General features: G+C 37.8%; 1 protein-coding gene across 2 annotated transcripts in view; it reads right to left on the bottom strand.

Annotated features, from left to right (window-relative positions):
- Nucleotides 1-11,989, bottom strand: part of NAALADL2 (N-acetylated alpha-linked acidic dipeptidase like 2) — a 292,368-nt gene extending 280,379 nt beyond the window's left edge. Inside the window, exon 1 of one of the 2 annotated variants that reach the window (XM_048954430.1) lies at nucleotides 8,127-11,989. In XM_048954430.1, coding sequence (XP_048810387.1) covers nucleotides 8,127-8,169 — 43 coding nt within the window. In that variant the 5' untranslated portion in view covers nucleotides 8,170-11,989. The remainder of the gene's footprint in view (nucleotides 1-8,126) is intronic. The other variant, XM_048954429.1, reaches the window with a different exon arrangement.
- Between the last annotated feature and the right edge of the window lie 5,927 nt (nucleotides 11,990-17,916).

Raw genomic sequence — 17,916 nt, 5'->3', positions numbered from 1 at the left:
TTTTTTTCAACTAGTCCTTGGAACTGTGCTTTTTCCTCAGCAAATAAAGTCAACTGAGTTGCAATTGTAATTTTAAATGTACCTCTAAGACAAGAAACATACTGTTTATATTATAGGGTCCCATGGTGAGAAAGTGTCTTTGATAGAATTAGAGTTTGCTTTCTTGCATCTTCAATGCAAATTTCTCTAGAGATAGCTAAAAAAATCCAGTAAGAAACAAAAAAATCTTCAGCAATAAAATATTTTTAGTACACGAACAAACCAAAATATTCTCATTTGCATATGGTACATCATCTCCTCTGGTGCTTTTTATTTTTATCTTGTATGACAATGCAACTCACAAACTAAATAACCAAAAGACGACGACAACATCTCTAGTGCCAGATGCTGAAGATCAATAGCCATTTCCCAAAGTTTACGGTATAATTAAAATTTGTAACAGAAATAATTTCCCTTTTCAACCCCTCAGGCTAAGCCTAGAATTACTGACTAAGTCAAAGTTATGTAGTATAGCTTTTTATATATTTTTTTTTATGTTTATGGATAATATAAAGTATTTTCTATGGTTTTTACAGTAATCTGATCAATGTAGAAACAGTAAGTAGGAAACATTCTCTGTATCAGCAGAGCAACAGTTATAAACATTTTGTTGCTGTTCAGGTATGTAGAGGACATGGGTTTATACAGTTAATCAACAGCTAGACAACAGTTTCCACGAGGAAAGCCCATGAATTAGAAGAAAATTTACCATACTCTCCTTTACCACTCAGCTGTCATGAAGCCTTCACTAGAAGAGAGGCACCACTGCAAGTCACCTGAGTCATGAAAACCACCTGCAGCCAGATTAACACGGTATCTGTTATTTCACTGACCAGCAAATTAGAATGGCTTTAAATTTATAATCGGAATAGTCCACCTATACTTTTTTACCCACCCAAGCCATACTAAGAAAAGATTTCACAAGAGGAAGGACAGCAAACAAGAAGAGAGCACAACTGATCCAGAGCAAGTATGCATCTCCTCTACGAAAAGAAAATTCATTTCACTGCACAATGAACTTTGCCATGACTTGGATTTACTGTAACTCTCAGGATTGCAAGTCAAATACTTTCAGTTTAGGAGCAAATAGATGCTTACTTGTTTTCAAATTTTCAACCCTGAAAACTCACCTTTGGAGGTTAAACTGGATTATTCCTTGCTCCTGTGTCTTAATGTTAATCATAACACAGGCCAAATTAAACTCTCCAATACCCATGCAAGCACATTACTTTCACTGTACCCTCAAAAATAAAATACAACTAAGTTAGTAAACAGTTCTGATGAAGCATAAGAACAAATTCAGTCCTCCTCAGCCCCTCCTTGCAGAGCAAGCAAGAAAAAAAATGCAGTGAACTTCATTGTATTATGAAAGCATATAAAATCTGAGCTTAAACAGACAGCAAGAATGCAACTTCTCCACAACCACTACTTGATGAAAAAGATGCTGTCAAAACTAGCAATTATGAAACTGTTGTTAGTGCTACAGATTTATGGTAAAATTCAGGAAAAAAAAATCCACTTTCTACCTCTGTTTCCACTGACACAGAATTAGTTTAGGTTAGGCTTCTTAGCCTCTTGAATTTTAAAAAGGGTTTCAGTATATTACCAAAATATAACTGGAAAAAGGTAAAAGCAGTGGCACCACCACTCAGAGAGGGCCTTGGTACACATGGCTCTGCACCAGATGAAATATAGCCCGGAGGCAAAAATGATAGTGAAACCTAGAAAATACCACAGTAAGTAATGAAATCACAGCACCTCTGACAGATATGTATGCTCTGCTTTACAGAAGAAGGTAGTTTTCTGTTCTGTATGTGGTGACACATTCACACTTCCTCAGGCTGGCACAGCTTTAGGCCATTTCTTGCTCAGAGATTAAGCTTGGGATATGATGATCTTAAGACATGGAAAGGTAAGTAAACCTGGTTGCTTCCCTTGCCCCCAAGGCACAACTTCAGCTGGATTCACACTGCATGATTCAAATGGCCTCTGAAAAAATCTTTTGGAAAAATATGCTTTCAGAAGAACATCTGAAATACTTGAAGTCTGCCTGAATGTCCTCAAGTTCATCTGATAGAGACGGTACAATTACACTGCCATGTAACAACTCTGACTTTTGTAAACATAATACATTTTAACTATTCATGAAATTTTGCAGTAACTTGTGTACAGCAGCAACACCACCAAGTATACTCACAGCCAAAGCAGCGCACTTTACCTCTTTTTTAGGCCTGTGCAAATGACCTGACAAAAACACTTTATGTCTATGACATTCTGTTACACTACCTTCACAGTGCACTCCTTAATTTAACAACTCAGTTTCAGAGGGCAAAATTCAAGCAGCATATCTTCTTCCCCAAATATGCTGCCTGGCTATATGACCAGAAACACATTACTGGGAGATGAAAAATTATTAATGTATATTATAGCTTCACTCTATCAGTGCAGAGCTGCTTCATACACAGAAGGATACCTAATAAATAACGTGTACTAAGACAATCTGGAGACGCACACAGAGCCACCCTGAATCACTAGAAAAAGTAGAAGAAAGAAAATCAAGTCTGCAGATTTAGCCCAGTTATCCAACAGCCAGTTGCACATTTTCCAGAATTCACTACATAATACACAGGAGAGCATACTTGCATGGCTATTGTGCCAATGCTCCTCTATGCAGCATAGGCTTCCTAAGCAACTCATGTTTTGCCTGTTGGCTTGACTCTGACTTTCATAACAAACATACAGGAAAAGCTACCTAGCAACAACAAAAGAAAAAACAACACACACAAAATTACTGAGAAGTAGACATCGTATAATAAAGTAGACTTCACAAGGAGAACTTCATCATTACTTAACCATAGTATACTATGTAACAACACTACATTGCATTCAGGCAAGCTCCAAAAATCTAATTCCTTATTAGGAATATCATAATTATGAAGTCAAAAATAGACAAAAAACAATAAAACCCTTAGAAATCTAAGTACCTTGATCACAACTATATTTCAATAAAGAAAAACAATCTTGTTTGTCTTTAGGAAGCATATTTCAACAATTAACAGCAAGTTGGAAACGTTTGGTACTTAAGGATACAACCTTGAGATTGCACCACCTCTTCTGTGGAGGAGATCAGTGAATGTATGGTTTTTTAAGCAAAGAAAAAAAAGACAAAAAGACTTCTACACCACCACCTTCTCCAGCAGAACTCTGGTGTCCTATCCCTATGTAAAGGTACCAAACTTTCACCCATTTCCAGAAAACCTGAAGTATTTGGAGAAGGAAATGGACCTTGTTAGGACCTGCTACAAATGCAAAGCTCTTTTTCAATTACAAACTTGTGTCACCATTGCTTACACAAGCTTACACAAACCCTGTTTCCTTCTGTCTGAAGAAGCTGAAACTACATGATACCCCCTCTGCATCAATCTTAGTTCTTTTCTCCAATAAGTGCCATTCAATTCAGACAAAAGCAGCATGGGAACAGCAAAAATAAATATAATTACCTCACCTCTGTTCACCTTCTAAGAGACATATTCTGATCAACAATTTACTGGGGAAAAGACCACTCTCCTCTGGGTCCCCTGTGAGGCAAACAAATCCCGATAGGACCTACAGCTGACTAGAGATTATTTACCTGCTAGCAGAATTTCAAAGTTGAAAGCAGCTCAAACATAGAAGTGAAGTTTTTGGACACTTTGCAAACATCATCCATTTGCTATACATTTTCAATTTCAGTACTATTTATTACAGCAAGATGTTGCTATCTTGTTTCATTTCTGGGCATACAGATTAGGAAGCAGTCATCTGCAACACACCTCTAAAAACTGGAGAAGAATACAACAGCCAAATAAGAATAACACAAAGCAGACTGGGAGCTGGAAGCCTTTGGTTTGATACTCAGTTCTGCAGTAGATTCTCACCGTTGGTAGAGATTCACAATTATCATGCTTCAATTTAAGTAGTTTTCTCAGTTTTAATATGCATGTGTTACATAGGATATTTTTTCTAGAACTACAATTTCACACCCTGCTTTATAAACGCAAACCAGAAAATCGACATGAAAAAAACAGCATTCCTGTGATAAGAGTTAAAAGCATTTTGAAAAAAAAAAAAAACCAGAATGATTAAAGCTGAAGTCAAATGAGTGCTCTGTGCTGATCCTGCTGCTGATGACTCTACAGGACTATCAGAATCTCGTATTTTTCACAGCACCAGGACAGTGATCAGTACATACTTCTCTAGCTCTCTACACTCCCTACTCTGAAATGAAAGTCAAAAATCTACAGGAGGCAGCAATAAAATGAATTATTTTAAATTATCCATTGTTCCCGTACCTTGTTGGTGAATAGAGTCAAATTAAGTAAGAAACGCTGTCACAGAAAACTTCACTATTATCATTCTAAAAGAGCCAAGGAAAGACCCAGTGATGTTCTGCTAATAATTGTCCAGACAGCTAACAGGCACTGAACTCAGGGGACTGAGGTCCTCAGAATCAAACGCAAAGCAGAAGTGTGATTACTTATTTTTTAAACAATGGACCTTCACATCTATCATCTGATGCTGCACAATTCCATTTAAAAACTGCAACTGATTACAGCATTCATTAGCATTATCCAAAGCCCCATTCAAGCACACTTGAAGAATGAGGCTGTTCCTTGAAATAGCCTAGTGAGTAGAGTTAGTGGCCAGAAAGTTCTTCTGATAAGAGAAGCTTGAGACTGAGAAGAAACACTTCTCAAATTCACTTTGAGACATTCCCTTTCTAATTCCTGCTGCTCCACGCAAGCATGCCGTGCTCTTTATGTATGCCCTTGATGTGCTCCTATCGCCTTTCTCAGCAAAAAGTACTAGTTGCTTCTTTTAGACTTGGTCTGTAAAAGTTTCATGAGACTACATACGTATTGATCTAAAATAAAACAATCAATATCAGAACACAAGAACAAACCCCGAGGAACCCCTGCTTCAGAGCTGATCCTCAGTCCAGATTAATCACAAAAGGAAACCGAACTTGCTGGAAGTTTAATACAATAACATACTCAACCACGTTTTTATTAAGGATTTATAAAATACTAATGATGATTCTTAAAATAGACATGTTAATAAGCAGTGCATAACGGAGCACCGAAAAAATTAGGATGGTACAATAATAATGCTTATTTGACTTCTCCCATCCTAGCATACTCCCAGTGCCTCTCAAGATCTGAATCATTAAGCTGCCCCAGCCTCAAATTGTTAGTTCAGCTTCAAGGGGAAGCAAGTGTATACTGCATACACTTAGCAGGTGAGTAAACCTAATACGACCATCCAGCAACACAATAGAGTGTGAAATTAATTACAACTCATGTATGACATCACATTAACGTTTACAGCAGTAGCACGTTGTGGGGCTGGTATGGTTGGAGTCTCCTGGAAATAGAACTTCATTCACAGAAAACTGAAAACAACAACTAGTAGGAAGGGACAGATCTTGATTCAAATAAAAATCATAAAAAGCCCACACAAAAATACCCTGAACACTGTCAGCTGCAGTGCATTTTTAAAGGGCTTGCAGGGAGCTCAGTGGAACAGGAATTGATTCCTGGCCAGCAGTCAAAGGCCAATTGTTCCGGGCTCACTTTGATCTCGCCAACAGGCACACCCACACTGCAAGTTCCATGGAGATGAAGGGCTGGAGTATTTACAGAGGTAGTAAAGTGATTGCAATGGAAACAAACCAGGCGCTAAGTCACTCTTGTAACTTACTACACTTGGTGTAAAACAAGAACACTGTGATGGTGGAGTGACCTTCTATTTACTGAGTGACCAGATGGCAAGAATTACTGACTTACGTAAGCCCCAAGCCTTCCTCACCATCTGATGCCCGTTGGGTGAAATCAAACAAACGCCCCGGCGTAGCCCTTAGTGCACAAACCTAATCATCACAAGACCATTACGTTGTGCCTTAAAAGAAAACGCTGCAGGGAAAGACAAGGAGTGAACAGGACTGAAATGCTTGGATCCTTAAAAAAATCTTTTGTTTTATTTTTTCCACAACAGAATGGAAACACATGAGCATAGCGCAGTGAGGTGGTTTGTGCACCTGCTGACCAGGCTGCATCACTTTTGCTAATGAATAAGTGAAGCCAGCCTCCAGGGCTGTCAATCTGGCACCTTTAGTAATTCATACAAGCCCAAAGTTCCACAAAAATAAATAACATGAAAGGAAAGCAAGCCATCTCACTAGCAGTGCTTTTGACACGTATCTTGAGTAATGTTAATTTTTCCACTTTTTTTTCTAATAAAAAACACGAGCAAAATCACCAATTATTTTGGAGTCACTAAAAACAAACACATGCAGAAGTAACAGTACATCACCTTGATGGCAACCTAAAAAACACAACAACAAAAAACCCTTACACTGGGGTGTATGTACATGTATTCTACATGTATGTAGAAATGAGAACATTTCTATTCACAAAAACAAGTTGCTGAGCAGCCATGATCCTCATTCCACCCACTAATGCAAATCATTTCATTTGACTAAGCTCACTTACACTAATGAAGAAAAGGTACAAATTAAGTTGGGATCACAGTCACAGCTCCCAAAAGACATGTATAAAATACAAAAGGCCTGATTCACTTATGTAAGTTTAGCTAATATAATTTTATTTGCAGCACTGAAACAGCTTCTCACTTGCAACAAAAAAAATTAAGATCAGAATTAGGCTGAAAATATTTCTGAAGAGTGTACCACTGAACCCCAAGTTGGATCCTGAATGAAAAAAGAAAAACTGTAAGTTCTCAATACCACAGCACAGAAATAGTATTTATATCTGTGCACTACTGAATGTTGCTTTTTCCAGAATTAAAATCTGAATGCACATTGAACTCACTTCAACTTACTTCAGTGCATGTTAAAACAGGAGAAAACTAAAAAGGGATTTCCACTCTCAGAAGCTCTGAATGCAGGAAGCCTGCTCTGGCATTAACAGAGTTATTCCCATGTAACGTAGGTCATAGACACATATTTGAATCCCAGCAGAATATGCTTGCATATGTATGAGGAATAACTTTGAGGGGAAAAGCAGTAACACAGTTTCTCTACGACTAGCAAGTCACTTGGAAAACCATTTGCAAATTTTAAAATAGCTTGAGGATTCTTACAGAACTCAAAATAGTTCCAAAGCTTCAGTTGTTGCTGGTATGCAAAGTATGAGAAAGAGCTGAGGAAGGGATTGGTAAATTAAGAAAAAGAAAAACACAGGTTGAGTGTCAGGGGGAATATAAAACACTGCATGTTAAGAAGATAAAATAATGGAATAATTCCTTAGGAAGATAATATTTCCTGTGACATTAAAACCATCTCTTGGAAGAAAAAAGGACTACAGGGGAAACATTGTTTTTCATAGCAGAACCTTGACACTGATGTCGCAAAAGTAGGACTAAGTAAGATTCATGAACAGTTGTGTACAGGCTTCTACTGAAAATTTAAGAGTCTAGGACAGCGCTCTATTCTTGTGAGTGCTTACCAGGACTATTTAGCATGGATGTTTTGTGCTACCTTAGCACAGCCCACAGAGGAAAAAAGAAAACAACCCAGAATAAGCCAACAGTGAAAAAGGGAAACAATGTCCTCACTCCTTGCAGATCTGCTAAGCCGTGCTCAGGTGCAACAGGCACTCAGTTTGTGCAAAACAGTGTGAAACACTTCTGATCCTCAAAATACTTGCAGCAAATTTAACTCTATCATGAGAAAGCAACCTCAACATCCACAGCTCACCTTGAGTTTAAAGCAGCCTTTGCTGACAACAGAGCACCAACATTCACACGATCTTATCGCACCTTTTCTTGCTCTTTTAACTTAGCACAGTGTTTGTGTTTTTACTGTGCTTGTTGTGCTTTGTTTTCGGAAACCACTGCACTGCAGAAACAAGGGATGTGGGCTTTCTTCTTTTTCCACAGATACACACATGTGCAAAAACCAAGTCCACTCGTGTGGACGTGCAGCACACACTGCAACAGCTGAAAGTGAAACAAGCTTCTACACGCGGTGACTAACAATGCACCAAACTTCTTACCAGCTAAGTATTTCAAAGCTTGCATGCTCTTACCTTGTTGGGAAGCATTCGGCAAACTTGATTCATTCTCCTCCATTTCTAACAGGGATAAACTCCACCGCAAGGAGCAAAGCTGTTCTATCACGTTGGCTGAGTTGCTGCGCAAGTTTTGACCTCCTGACTTTCAACTATAGCACGGTAACTGTATACCTGACTTTTTGTGAATAATTAGCATCCTGCTTCCTGAGTTACCTGGGCTTGCCTGACCTGTTTCTCTATAAACTGACATCATATCCTTTGATCTCTTTTGATTAACATGTGCTTCAGGCAACACTGCTTAGTCTTATTTTGGACTCTCCCGCTTGTTTGTCCCCCACCCTTTACTTTCACTTCTACGCAGGAAGTTATCTGAACAACATTTATCTTTCACAGCAGGTGTTTTAGTCAAAATGCCAAAGTCTGCAGAAATTTTGCAACTGAATTTAAAGATTCTCTCAATTTGCATTTTATAAGAAAGCTAGGAGTAGATAACCATGAGGCCCATCTCTGCAGGATGGGAATTTGCAGACACAGTTCTTCACCATGCAGGAACACAGCTGCAGCAGATTCAGCTCCCACTGGCAAAAGCTTAGCCACGAACTCCAAAACTAAAATACAAACCCACCCTTCCCGTGTCTTTCACAAGGATTACCTGCAAGGAAGATGCTTTATTTGAACACTGTAATTTTCAGATTTTTTTTTTTTTTTTGACTGTGTAATAGAAAGGGATTATAAACAAAAGGAAAGGTGATTTTGCTTCTCTTCCCAAACTGCTCCAGAACAAGGACAAAATTTTAAGATAATCTTATCCTGACTTCAAGTTGAGTTCCAAGAAAATATTTGCTCTTTCCTACTTCAGAAGTCAAAGAACGGGTTTCTGGTACTTAGGCGATCAATTTGCTGAACAAGTACACCTGGTCTACGCCTATGAAGTCAGTTTTATTTTAGCATTCACATTTATGACTGCCAGCAACAGAAATTAAAGAAGCCACTGCACTGCTTGGAAGGAACAATGACTAATTAACAGAACTAAGTAGCTCCCACAGAGTTAACCTCTGTCTGGATTACACTCAGAATGGTGTAATCAATCACTTCAGAACTTTAATTAGAGCTGTTTTTTTTTTTTTGCTGTTAGTTTGGTTGCGTTTTTTTTGTTTTTGTTTTTTTTGCTTGTTTGTTTTTGGTTAAGTACCAAAAGAATTACTTATTAGTATAGAAAAGAGAAAAATACTGAAGACCTGTTTGCTTAAGATTTATCTGGACTAGGTAATGCAGAATTTCTAAAGGAAATATACTAATTAAAACACAGCCATTATTCAGGAAAGAGAACTTCTTTACAGACAGTAACACCCTTCAAGCTTATCATCAAATAGACAGAAGTAACAAAATATTTATGTCTTCTAGTGATTCACTGTCAACTGTGTGGCAACTTTCTGTGCATATAACTAAGTAACTTCCTCATTTACATGCTCAACTAACTCTTAGCTATATTTCAGTATCTGAATTTGCCTACAAAGGTAAGTCACACATCCCAAGTCTGAACCATAGAGCAGTGAATTCCAGAACTTCTCACCTGATTCACAAAAGAGTTTGCATGTTTTATTCTTGCCCAGTTATCAAATTAGATCACTTCAGCTTCTCTCTACAGTCAGAAACGGTTCTTTACAGACAGAGCCAGACTACATTTGAAAGGTGTTGATGGGCCTCCCATTTCTGTTGGTACAGCAAAGCCTTTTTTAGTCTTAACTCCCTGCCCTCTCCCCCCCAACCCTTATACATTTATTGCCAATGAATTGAAGCTGCTGTTGATCAATTGTGAGCCTGCACAGGAGATGAGAACCCAGAAGACACCTGGAGAATTCTGCTGACTGGACAGAGAACACACAGCAACTTCCAGTTTCAATGCTGTAAATCATTTTGAATTCATTTTATGTTTCCACTTGAAAATATCAGTGAAATATTCAACCGTAACATGCAGGTTTTTCTCAGCTCCAAATCTTCTAGTTAAGGGCAGAAAACAAGTTTGGTTATTTTTATGTTCAAGTGCATAAATAAATCATTTGTCAGCTTAGTGACACTTCAAGAGTGACACTGAAGTGGCCCTTCCTGAAAGTACAGCTAAAGGAACAAGCAAGAAGTGAATATTGAGATTTTAATGAAGTATCCAACTACATCCACCTAGCTGCGTTCCAGTCAGGTGTCTAATTCAAAAGGAAACTCTGCGACCTTCTTGAAGCCCAAAGCTGACAAGATGCACCTAAGACAGAAGGAGCAAAATGTTTGGACAAGGATTTATTTATTTTAATTCAACTTTCAAGTAAGGTCACTATTGCAAAAGCACCATTGAATATTAGTTTGATTTGGGAACCAATACCTGGGCCATACGTATCCCTTTCTGGGAACCATGGAGGAGGCAGTACAGAAACTCTTTCTTGACCAAACTCAGGGAAGTTAATGGTCTAGTGTGTAGTTTTGACTACACAAAAAACACAGACACTCTATATTTAAAAGACATAACTAGAAAACTGCTTAGAAGTTCTACAGTGCAAAGCAAGATCTATTTTGTTAAGTAGCTGGCAAGACAGAAACATGTAAAACACTTCTGCACTCCAAACGCAAACTGGCAACCTCTTGAAAGACAAAAATCTTCACATATCCTATGTTATTAAAACTTCAAAACAGGGAAAATCATAATGATGTGTTTTAATCTTCAATACTATATTCTGATATGTCCTTCCCCTGTATAGAGAGAGTTACTAATTTCAGTGGCAACAGAAGCTTGAGTTACCAAAAAATATCTTAGCTATAGAACATCACCATCCTCCTTAAGGAACAAGATTCTGATCTTAAGCTTTTAGCACCTACAGGAATATTCTGTAGTTCAAGTTGTAGCATTTTAATCACATCATCTTCAACCCTAATATTTTTTCAAGAGGCAAGTGATAGTGCTGAAAATATTTCTTCCTTCGAAAGGAATCCTACAAGTGGAAATAGTGTAAAGAGGTCTAAAAACCCAAGATTTTTCATAACCCCTTCAAACAGTTAGAAATGGTCAGGGTAGTTTTATGCTCTCCAAAAGCCTTTGTTGTGCTCAATTGTGTGAAATAATTGAAGCAGAGTGCTTTCCAAAGAAGAATCATTAATCCATTCACTGTTCTAGAACTGACTCAAACATGACAATATAGGGGGTCACGGTCCCATTCAAAGAAGAAGATAGAATATTTTTCTGTATATTTACTGACTGCAATATTTCTTGATCCCAATAAGTCAATTTGACAATACAGTGAACAGAAATGTAATTTAATGATGTTAATATGATCAGACCTACAAGAGAAAAAGCCTTGAATTTGCACTGCATGTAGAACTGCATCATACTGAAAACGTCACTTGTGAATACAAGCATCATTTCAGTGTTATTAGAAACTGAATTCTCTCCATCAACAGCAATAAGGCTGGGCAAAATATCTGACTAGTGAGAAAATACAAGACAGACTTACTCTACCATAGATAAGATTTTTATCCCCCATTTCTTTGGCTTAACTGTGGTGTGCTGCTTGGTTGTTATTTCTTTGTTTCCCAATTCCAGTTTTGGTAAACAGTTTTTCACCAGTTATGAAGTTATATACTACTATTTCCTCATAAAGATGCAAACATCACCACTTTGGAGTTTAATGGGAAATAAAGTCAATTTGTTCTCCTTTATTTCTAAACGCTAATTACAGCTCATTAGAGCTCTTTGTTAGAAGATTACTTGCCATCAGAGAAGTATCATTGCTGAAACAACTGTTTTTACTGTGAATAGACTCAGTTCTAACGAGCCTTCCATTAAGAAAGTTTCTTTAGTCCAAAAGTGCTTTTGCATTATTATTATTTTCCCTCAGAAAAGAAGATCACTCAAACCTGCATCATATTAACGTATGAAGGGCACAAGAAAACTAAGAATGAAGTCTTCCATATTCATCAGGAACATTCTATGCCTTGCCACTTAGTTGGAGAACTGCTTCTCAGAGTAAGGATCTCATTTTTAACACACATCCAGAAAAATGACTGACCCTTAATTCAAGCTTAGTGAGGAAACCACAACTTCTAATAATGATCACTCAATATCCTGATTTGTAAAGCTGAAACAAGAACATCGACAGCTTTCCAAAACAGAAGTATTTTCTTCCCTGCACAGAAAATGACTGCTTTGTCAGTGTGTAGTTTCTGAAGCTCTAGTTTTCAATCGGTTCCTGCAAAAAAAGTACTAGAGGTCAAAAAAAAAAAAAAAAAATCAGCAATGCTTTCCTGCTTAACTTCTATTGCTTTGAGTCTGCCTATTTAATGAAAATAAAATAAATCTGTAGAAAATAATCAGCAACTCAAGCTGGCTTCAGCTACTGAGAGATGAGGGCAGAAAAGCCAGAACTATACACACAGTACAAGATCAGTTTGTAGAAGGTAGAAAAAGGAAAATTCACCTTCTCCCTTTCCCTTCTAATTTGGTCTCTTTGCTGTTAAACAAAATAAAATCATGCAGACATATAGAAGTCTGACGCATGGGAGACACTTTCAAACTTGGCCTCTGCAAGTGATATTATCACAGAGTATAAGATCTAGTAGAAATGGTGACAAATTTCACTGCCCTTCAATCAACTTGATTATTTAAAAAAGGCAATGGACTTAAACGAGTGCTTCTTAAATAAGTTGCTCATTTCTCTGCGAAAGTAATTACTCCCACCCTTTTGATGAATCTTGCGGATAATTGAAAGGAAAGGATAAAATGAGTGAGTAAAGCGAGCAGCTTAAAAAGAGAAAAGCATAAGAATGAGGGAAAGAAAAGCGTTTTCGTAATATTAGTTGGCAAGAGAGCTAACACTGTAAGTGCTAACTAATCCTGAACTCTAGCTTGTGCAACTACTAGATAAGCCTTACTGCTCTAAAATCAAATTACCAAGTTTATAAATTTGATGCAGGGAATCAAAATGGTCAGATTGGGTATTGTGAGTTGGTTGTTTTTTTTTGTTTTGTTTTGTTTTTTTGTGCTTTTAAGTCAATATTTTAGTCTTTCTCTACCATTTTCGAGAAAGCATAGCTTCAAAACACTAAAAAAAAAAAAAAAAAAAAACACAACACCAAGAACAGGGTGACCTTAGTTCATCTTACTAAAATCTCAACTCAGCCCTAGATACACCTAGCATAGTTAGGAAGAATTGAGGTTTAACCAGGTCAGCTTGAGCTCCAGTCACATTGGCAAGCTATATGACATAGTGATCGAATACAGAGATGGATTTTCAAGCCAATGAAGATTTGGACAAGAAGCATCTTCTAGCCCAGCAAATATAGAACAGACAGAACAAATCTCAAATTTGAATACTCAATCACTAAAGATTTCTCCAACAGAAGAGCAGTAAAATGTGTGTGTGCACGCCTTCTGAAGAAACAACACTAAGCTAACAGAGTGCCTCAGTTTCTGGGATTGTCACATAACTGCAAAGCAGCCATTTTGAGAACTGTAGGGAGTTGCTGCCTGTACCTCCCATTGGTTGCTGCAAGCACTTCCTTCTGGGAGGTTCAGCTTTCCCACATCATCAACCAACCTAACACGTGCTTCTGATACGTGCACACAGCCCGATAAATGCGAGGCCATACTGACAAAGACTTGCCACCAACGTGATAGTTCTGTGCCCACATCTTGCTCTTACAGTCAGCAGATGTGATGGCTCCCTGTGCCAGCTGCAGCATTCCAAAGCTGCACTAAGCCCATTGAATTCACTGACCCCATAGTTTCACCAGCAGAAGGCTCAGCTGTCTGCTGCTTTAAAGATGTTGATCAGGCCACAAAGGAGCACAGAACATGAGGACAAGACAGGGTTTTTGGTGCTGAGAAGGTGTTAGGGGTGCTCAGCCTCTCTGACCCAGCAGCACTGTGCAGTATATGCACAGCCCAAATTCAGCAGACTCTTAATTTACCATCTCCTTTTACATTACATCTGCTTATAGCCCTCTGCAGATAAAGCACATCTCATTAGTCTATGCAAAGTACATCTCATTAGTTTTTAGCAACTATTCTGCAAAATGTGATGGGTGACACAGCACTTGGACTGCACAAATTCCAGCTCAAACACTGGCATTCTTGGTCAGCAAGACAGATACACCACATCTAAAATGGTTTTCTGATTAAATAAATTCTTCATTTTGCCCCCCAAATTAGTTAGTTCAATTACTAACAAGTAACTCCCCACAGAAAGCATTTCTAGAATGGAATAATATTCCAAATTGGTACTTGCATCTTCAAATTATCTATGCAGTACTCCCAGAAATAAGAGCAGCTATATTTTTCCAGAGAGAATATAGCCAGCAAAATCTTATTCTTGCCTTAAATGGCAAAAAAAGAAAAAAAAAAAAGATAAATTATTTTTAGATTAGCATTGTTTCTCCCTTTCTTCCCAAAACTGCAATAAAGTTTTATTTTTCCCAATTCTACTCGCAGTGATGTACTTTTGGAAAACACAGCTGTTGGCTTTGTATTTACTAGTATGCAGTTATTGCATTACTTAATATATTTTCACATAGATTTTTTTCTTTTTAATACAGAAGCAACATAGGAAATGAGATTAAAATATATTACTCGTACCCATTTTCCCTACTTACACACCATGCACTTGTTTCATATGCTTTAATCAATAATTTGTCTCAGTATCAGACAGGGCATTATGTAAAGGAAATAAAACAGCGCAGAAGCCAGAAAGAAAGATGAGAAGTTAACTGCATGTACATAACCAAGAAAAAGGAATTGGAATTGTGATTTTGAACAAGCTCAGGACATGCGCACGCACACACACATTAACTCCTGCCTGCTCTGGATTGATATTTCATGACTTACGTTCGATTCCCCAAAGAAAAAACAACAAAAATGACAAAAGTTACTATGGTGTGAGGCAGTAGAAGAAAACTGAAGAAAATTCCTTGAAAAAAAATGTTTAGAGTGTCAAAGCCAGTTGATTTAAAGCATCATTCTAAAACCCAACTTACATATAAGGCTTTCCTTTCCTAGCAGTGCTGCAATTTCTTAAGAAGTCAGCAGGCATTCCAATAGAATTCTGGAAGCCTTCGGTATATTCACATACTCTCACATTCTTTAGACTGAGAAACAATTATTTACAATTTAGAATGAACTTAGTTGCACGTAGAAGAACATGTTCAGTAACATTATAGAAGTGGAACAGATTTATTTCTTTTCCCTCCAGCAGCAAGCAGCGACTGCAACACAGAGAGTGAAGAGCAACCATAGGCACACATATCTAAAGAATTTACTGTTCCTTAATTGTTTTCTTCATTCATGTACAATATATTAAGACCTCCAAACCTATTGTAGGGGGGGAAATACTCAACAATTACGTCTCTCAGACGTAAACACAGATTCCTAAATTTTACAAGGACCATATTGTTCGTACAGTAGGCTAAACCACAGTTTCAGACACATGGCTCTAAAGTTCACAGGGCCCTATGCAATTCTTTGAATCATGCCAGTGATGTTGAATTTACTACAGTCGTATCAGCAGACACTTGAAGGTGAAAACAACAGGAAGAAAATATCTTGTCAATAGACCAAAGCTATTCTTAATAATACAAGTTGTCACAATATACTTTCTAGAACAAACCTTCCTTCATCGTAAGCCATAAACACTTCTCAATACCTGGAAGCAAGTTCAGGATTTCTAATGTACATACAGATCATTAAAAAAATAAATAGTAAGACAGGATCTACAGTTTGCAATGTGAAGAATGGAGGAGAAAGATGATTTTGTTCATGACAACTGCCTTAAGGCTCCAGCTACACACACTGAAACATTTCACCTGAATTCCTGCATCTCTACTTAGCAATAACTCTACAGTTAGCTGCTGCTATCTAGTCTGTTCACAAGAAGGTAATAAGAGAGATTGGGTTGTGCCGAAAAGAGTTAGATGGAAACATTGATTTTTGTGTAGATTATTCAAAGTTTGATAATTACAAAGTAGCTAGTAAACAGAACGGATTTCTTCAAAGCTACCTGGAAACACTTCCAGACGCACACAGTGTATTTTGACAGCTGGTTGTCAGGTTTCACAGCGCGCCAAGTGCTGCAAGAAGCTTTCAGCTTTAACAGCTATTAACAAATAACTGATCTCGATATTAAAATAAAATAAAAATGGAAGCAAGCATTTCCCAAATTGCAGTTGTTCATATCTGCCAAAAAGATATTTTATATCTTTTGAGAGTTCCCACCACAATACAATTGTAGATGCTTATATATTAACCTCATTTTTACCTGGTGGAATAAACAGAGAAACAAAATGGTTGGGCAGTTCCCAGGCTCGGCAGTTCAAAAGAAGAACCTGTTTCCTGCAGCTTTGATCTAATCATCAGGGAGCAAAGTTATTGTGAAGAGCTGAAAGAGCTACAAAAATAACACCTCTGGCAACATCAGAACTACACAGACTAAGATTGTGCAACTTTTTCAGCAAGCTAGTTGCAACTTCTTCCTTCAACAAAAATCTCCATACAGAAGCGTTCATGTGGAGCCACTTTTCCATGAAGGCCTCCTAAAACCATGCTAAGAAATCACCAAACCAAAGCATCACCTCTCTCATGGAGCACTGTCTGCACAGTCGTTCTGTGGCAGAGCAGCAGATCGACAGCTCATACTGACACCTATATTCCAAATTCATTTGATTTGCTGTAAAGAAAAAAAACAGCTTGTACATGGTTGAGACTGTCAAACTCCTCATGCACAGTTTGTTCACAGCCTGGTATCACACCACTGGAGGAGATGAAACATAGTGGACACATCACTTCATGATAGTGTTTTCAGCCACAAAAAAGGCAATCTCTTGAAGATCCCAATCGTAATACAAGCCCTAGCTCATCTCCTTTGAGCTTTCAGCACATTGATGGTCTTTTCCAGAGGGCTCTCAGACTAAGGAAGCATAACTTTACCTGGAATTAGATCTAATAGCTTGCAATTTTCAGCAAACCTTTTACTAAATGTGGCTCTCATCTTGAAAGCCAATAACTATAACAGGACTGAATCACAATGTATTTTATTCTTTCAACCAAAATGGTTGATTTGCTTCCATTCACCATGTGTTTATTTTTAAAAGAAAAAGCGACAAAGCATGTAGTGTATGAAATTAACACAGCCACGAGGGCTCTTAAGAGTTAAGCATCCAAAAATGCTTAAGTCACCGTTCATAAGCTTGGCAGAACAGCCCACTGTCAGCTCCTATGTAGTAACAAGGGACCTCAAGCCCACCCACTCCATGCTGCCCCACAGCCACTACAAGTTCCATATGTTTTTGCATTAGCCATCAGCAACCATCAGGCCTACTTTCTTTCCTCTCCAACATACAAAGGGAGAAAGGGAGGGCTGGGTGGGGGAAGTATTAAACAAGATGACTTACTGTCTGATCAAAAGAAACATTGAGTTTTAATAACTGATATGTTTAGCCAGTTCAGACAATTCGTGTAATTGCTTTGTAGTGAAACATATGGCATGATTACAAGGTACAGTTCTTTTAGTAAGAGGGCTCTGTTAAAGTTGACATTCATAGAAATCTTCTGAAATGCCTATTATTAGACAGCGATGATCTCACACTGACAGCACTGAAGTGCCCTTTGAATTTGTAATAAATAAGTATCAGATGACAGCTTTTTAACTCCAAAAGAATGGCATTCAACATGAGGAAACACTATTCTAAATCTTGCTGAAATAAATAAATAGCAATTGATCTCAGAAGCAGAAGTGTGTTACCTCTATTGTATTCCATGGAAGCCACACAATAT

This window comes from Lagopus muta, chromosome 9 (assembly GCF_023343835.1).
Source record: "Lagopus muta isolate bLagMut1 chromosome 9, bLagMut1 primary, whole genome shotgun sequence".
Classification (NCBI taxonomy): Eukaryota; Metazoa; Chordata; class Aves; order Galliformes; family Phasianidae; genus Lagopus; species Lagopus muta.
The sequence above is the reverse complement of the archived record's forward strand: the minus strand, read 5'-3'. Positions and strand labels throughout refer to the sequence as shown.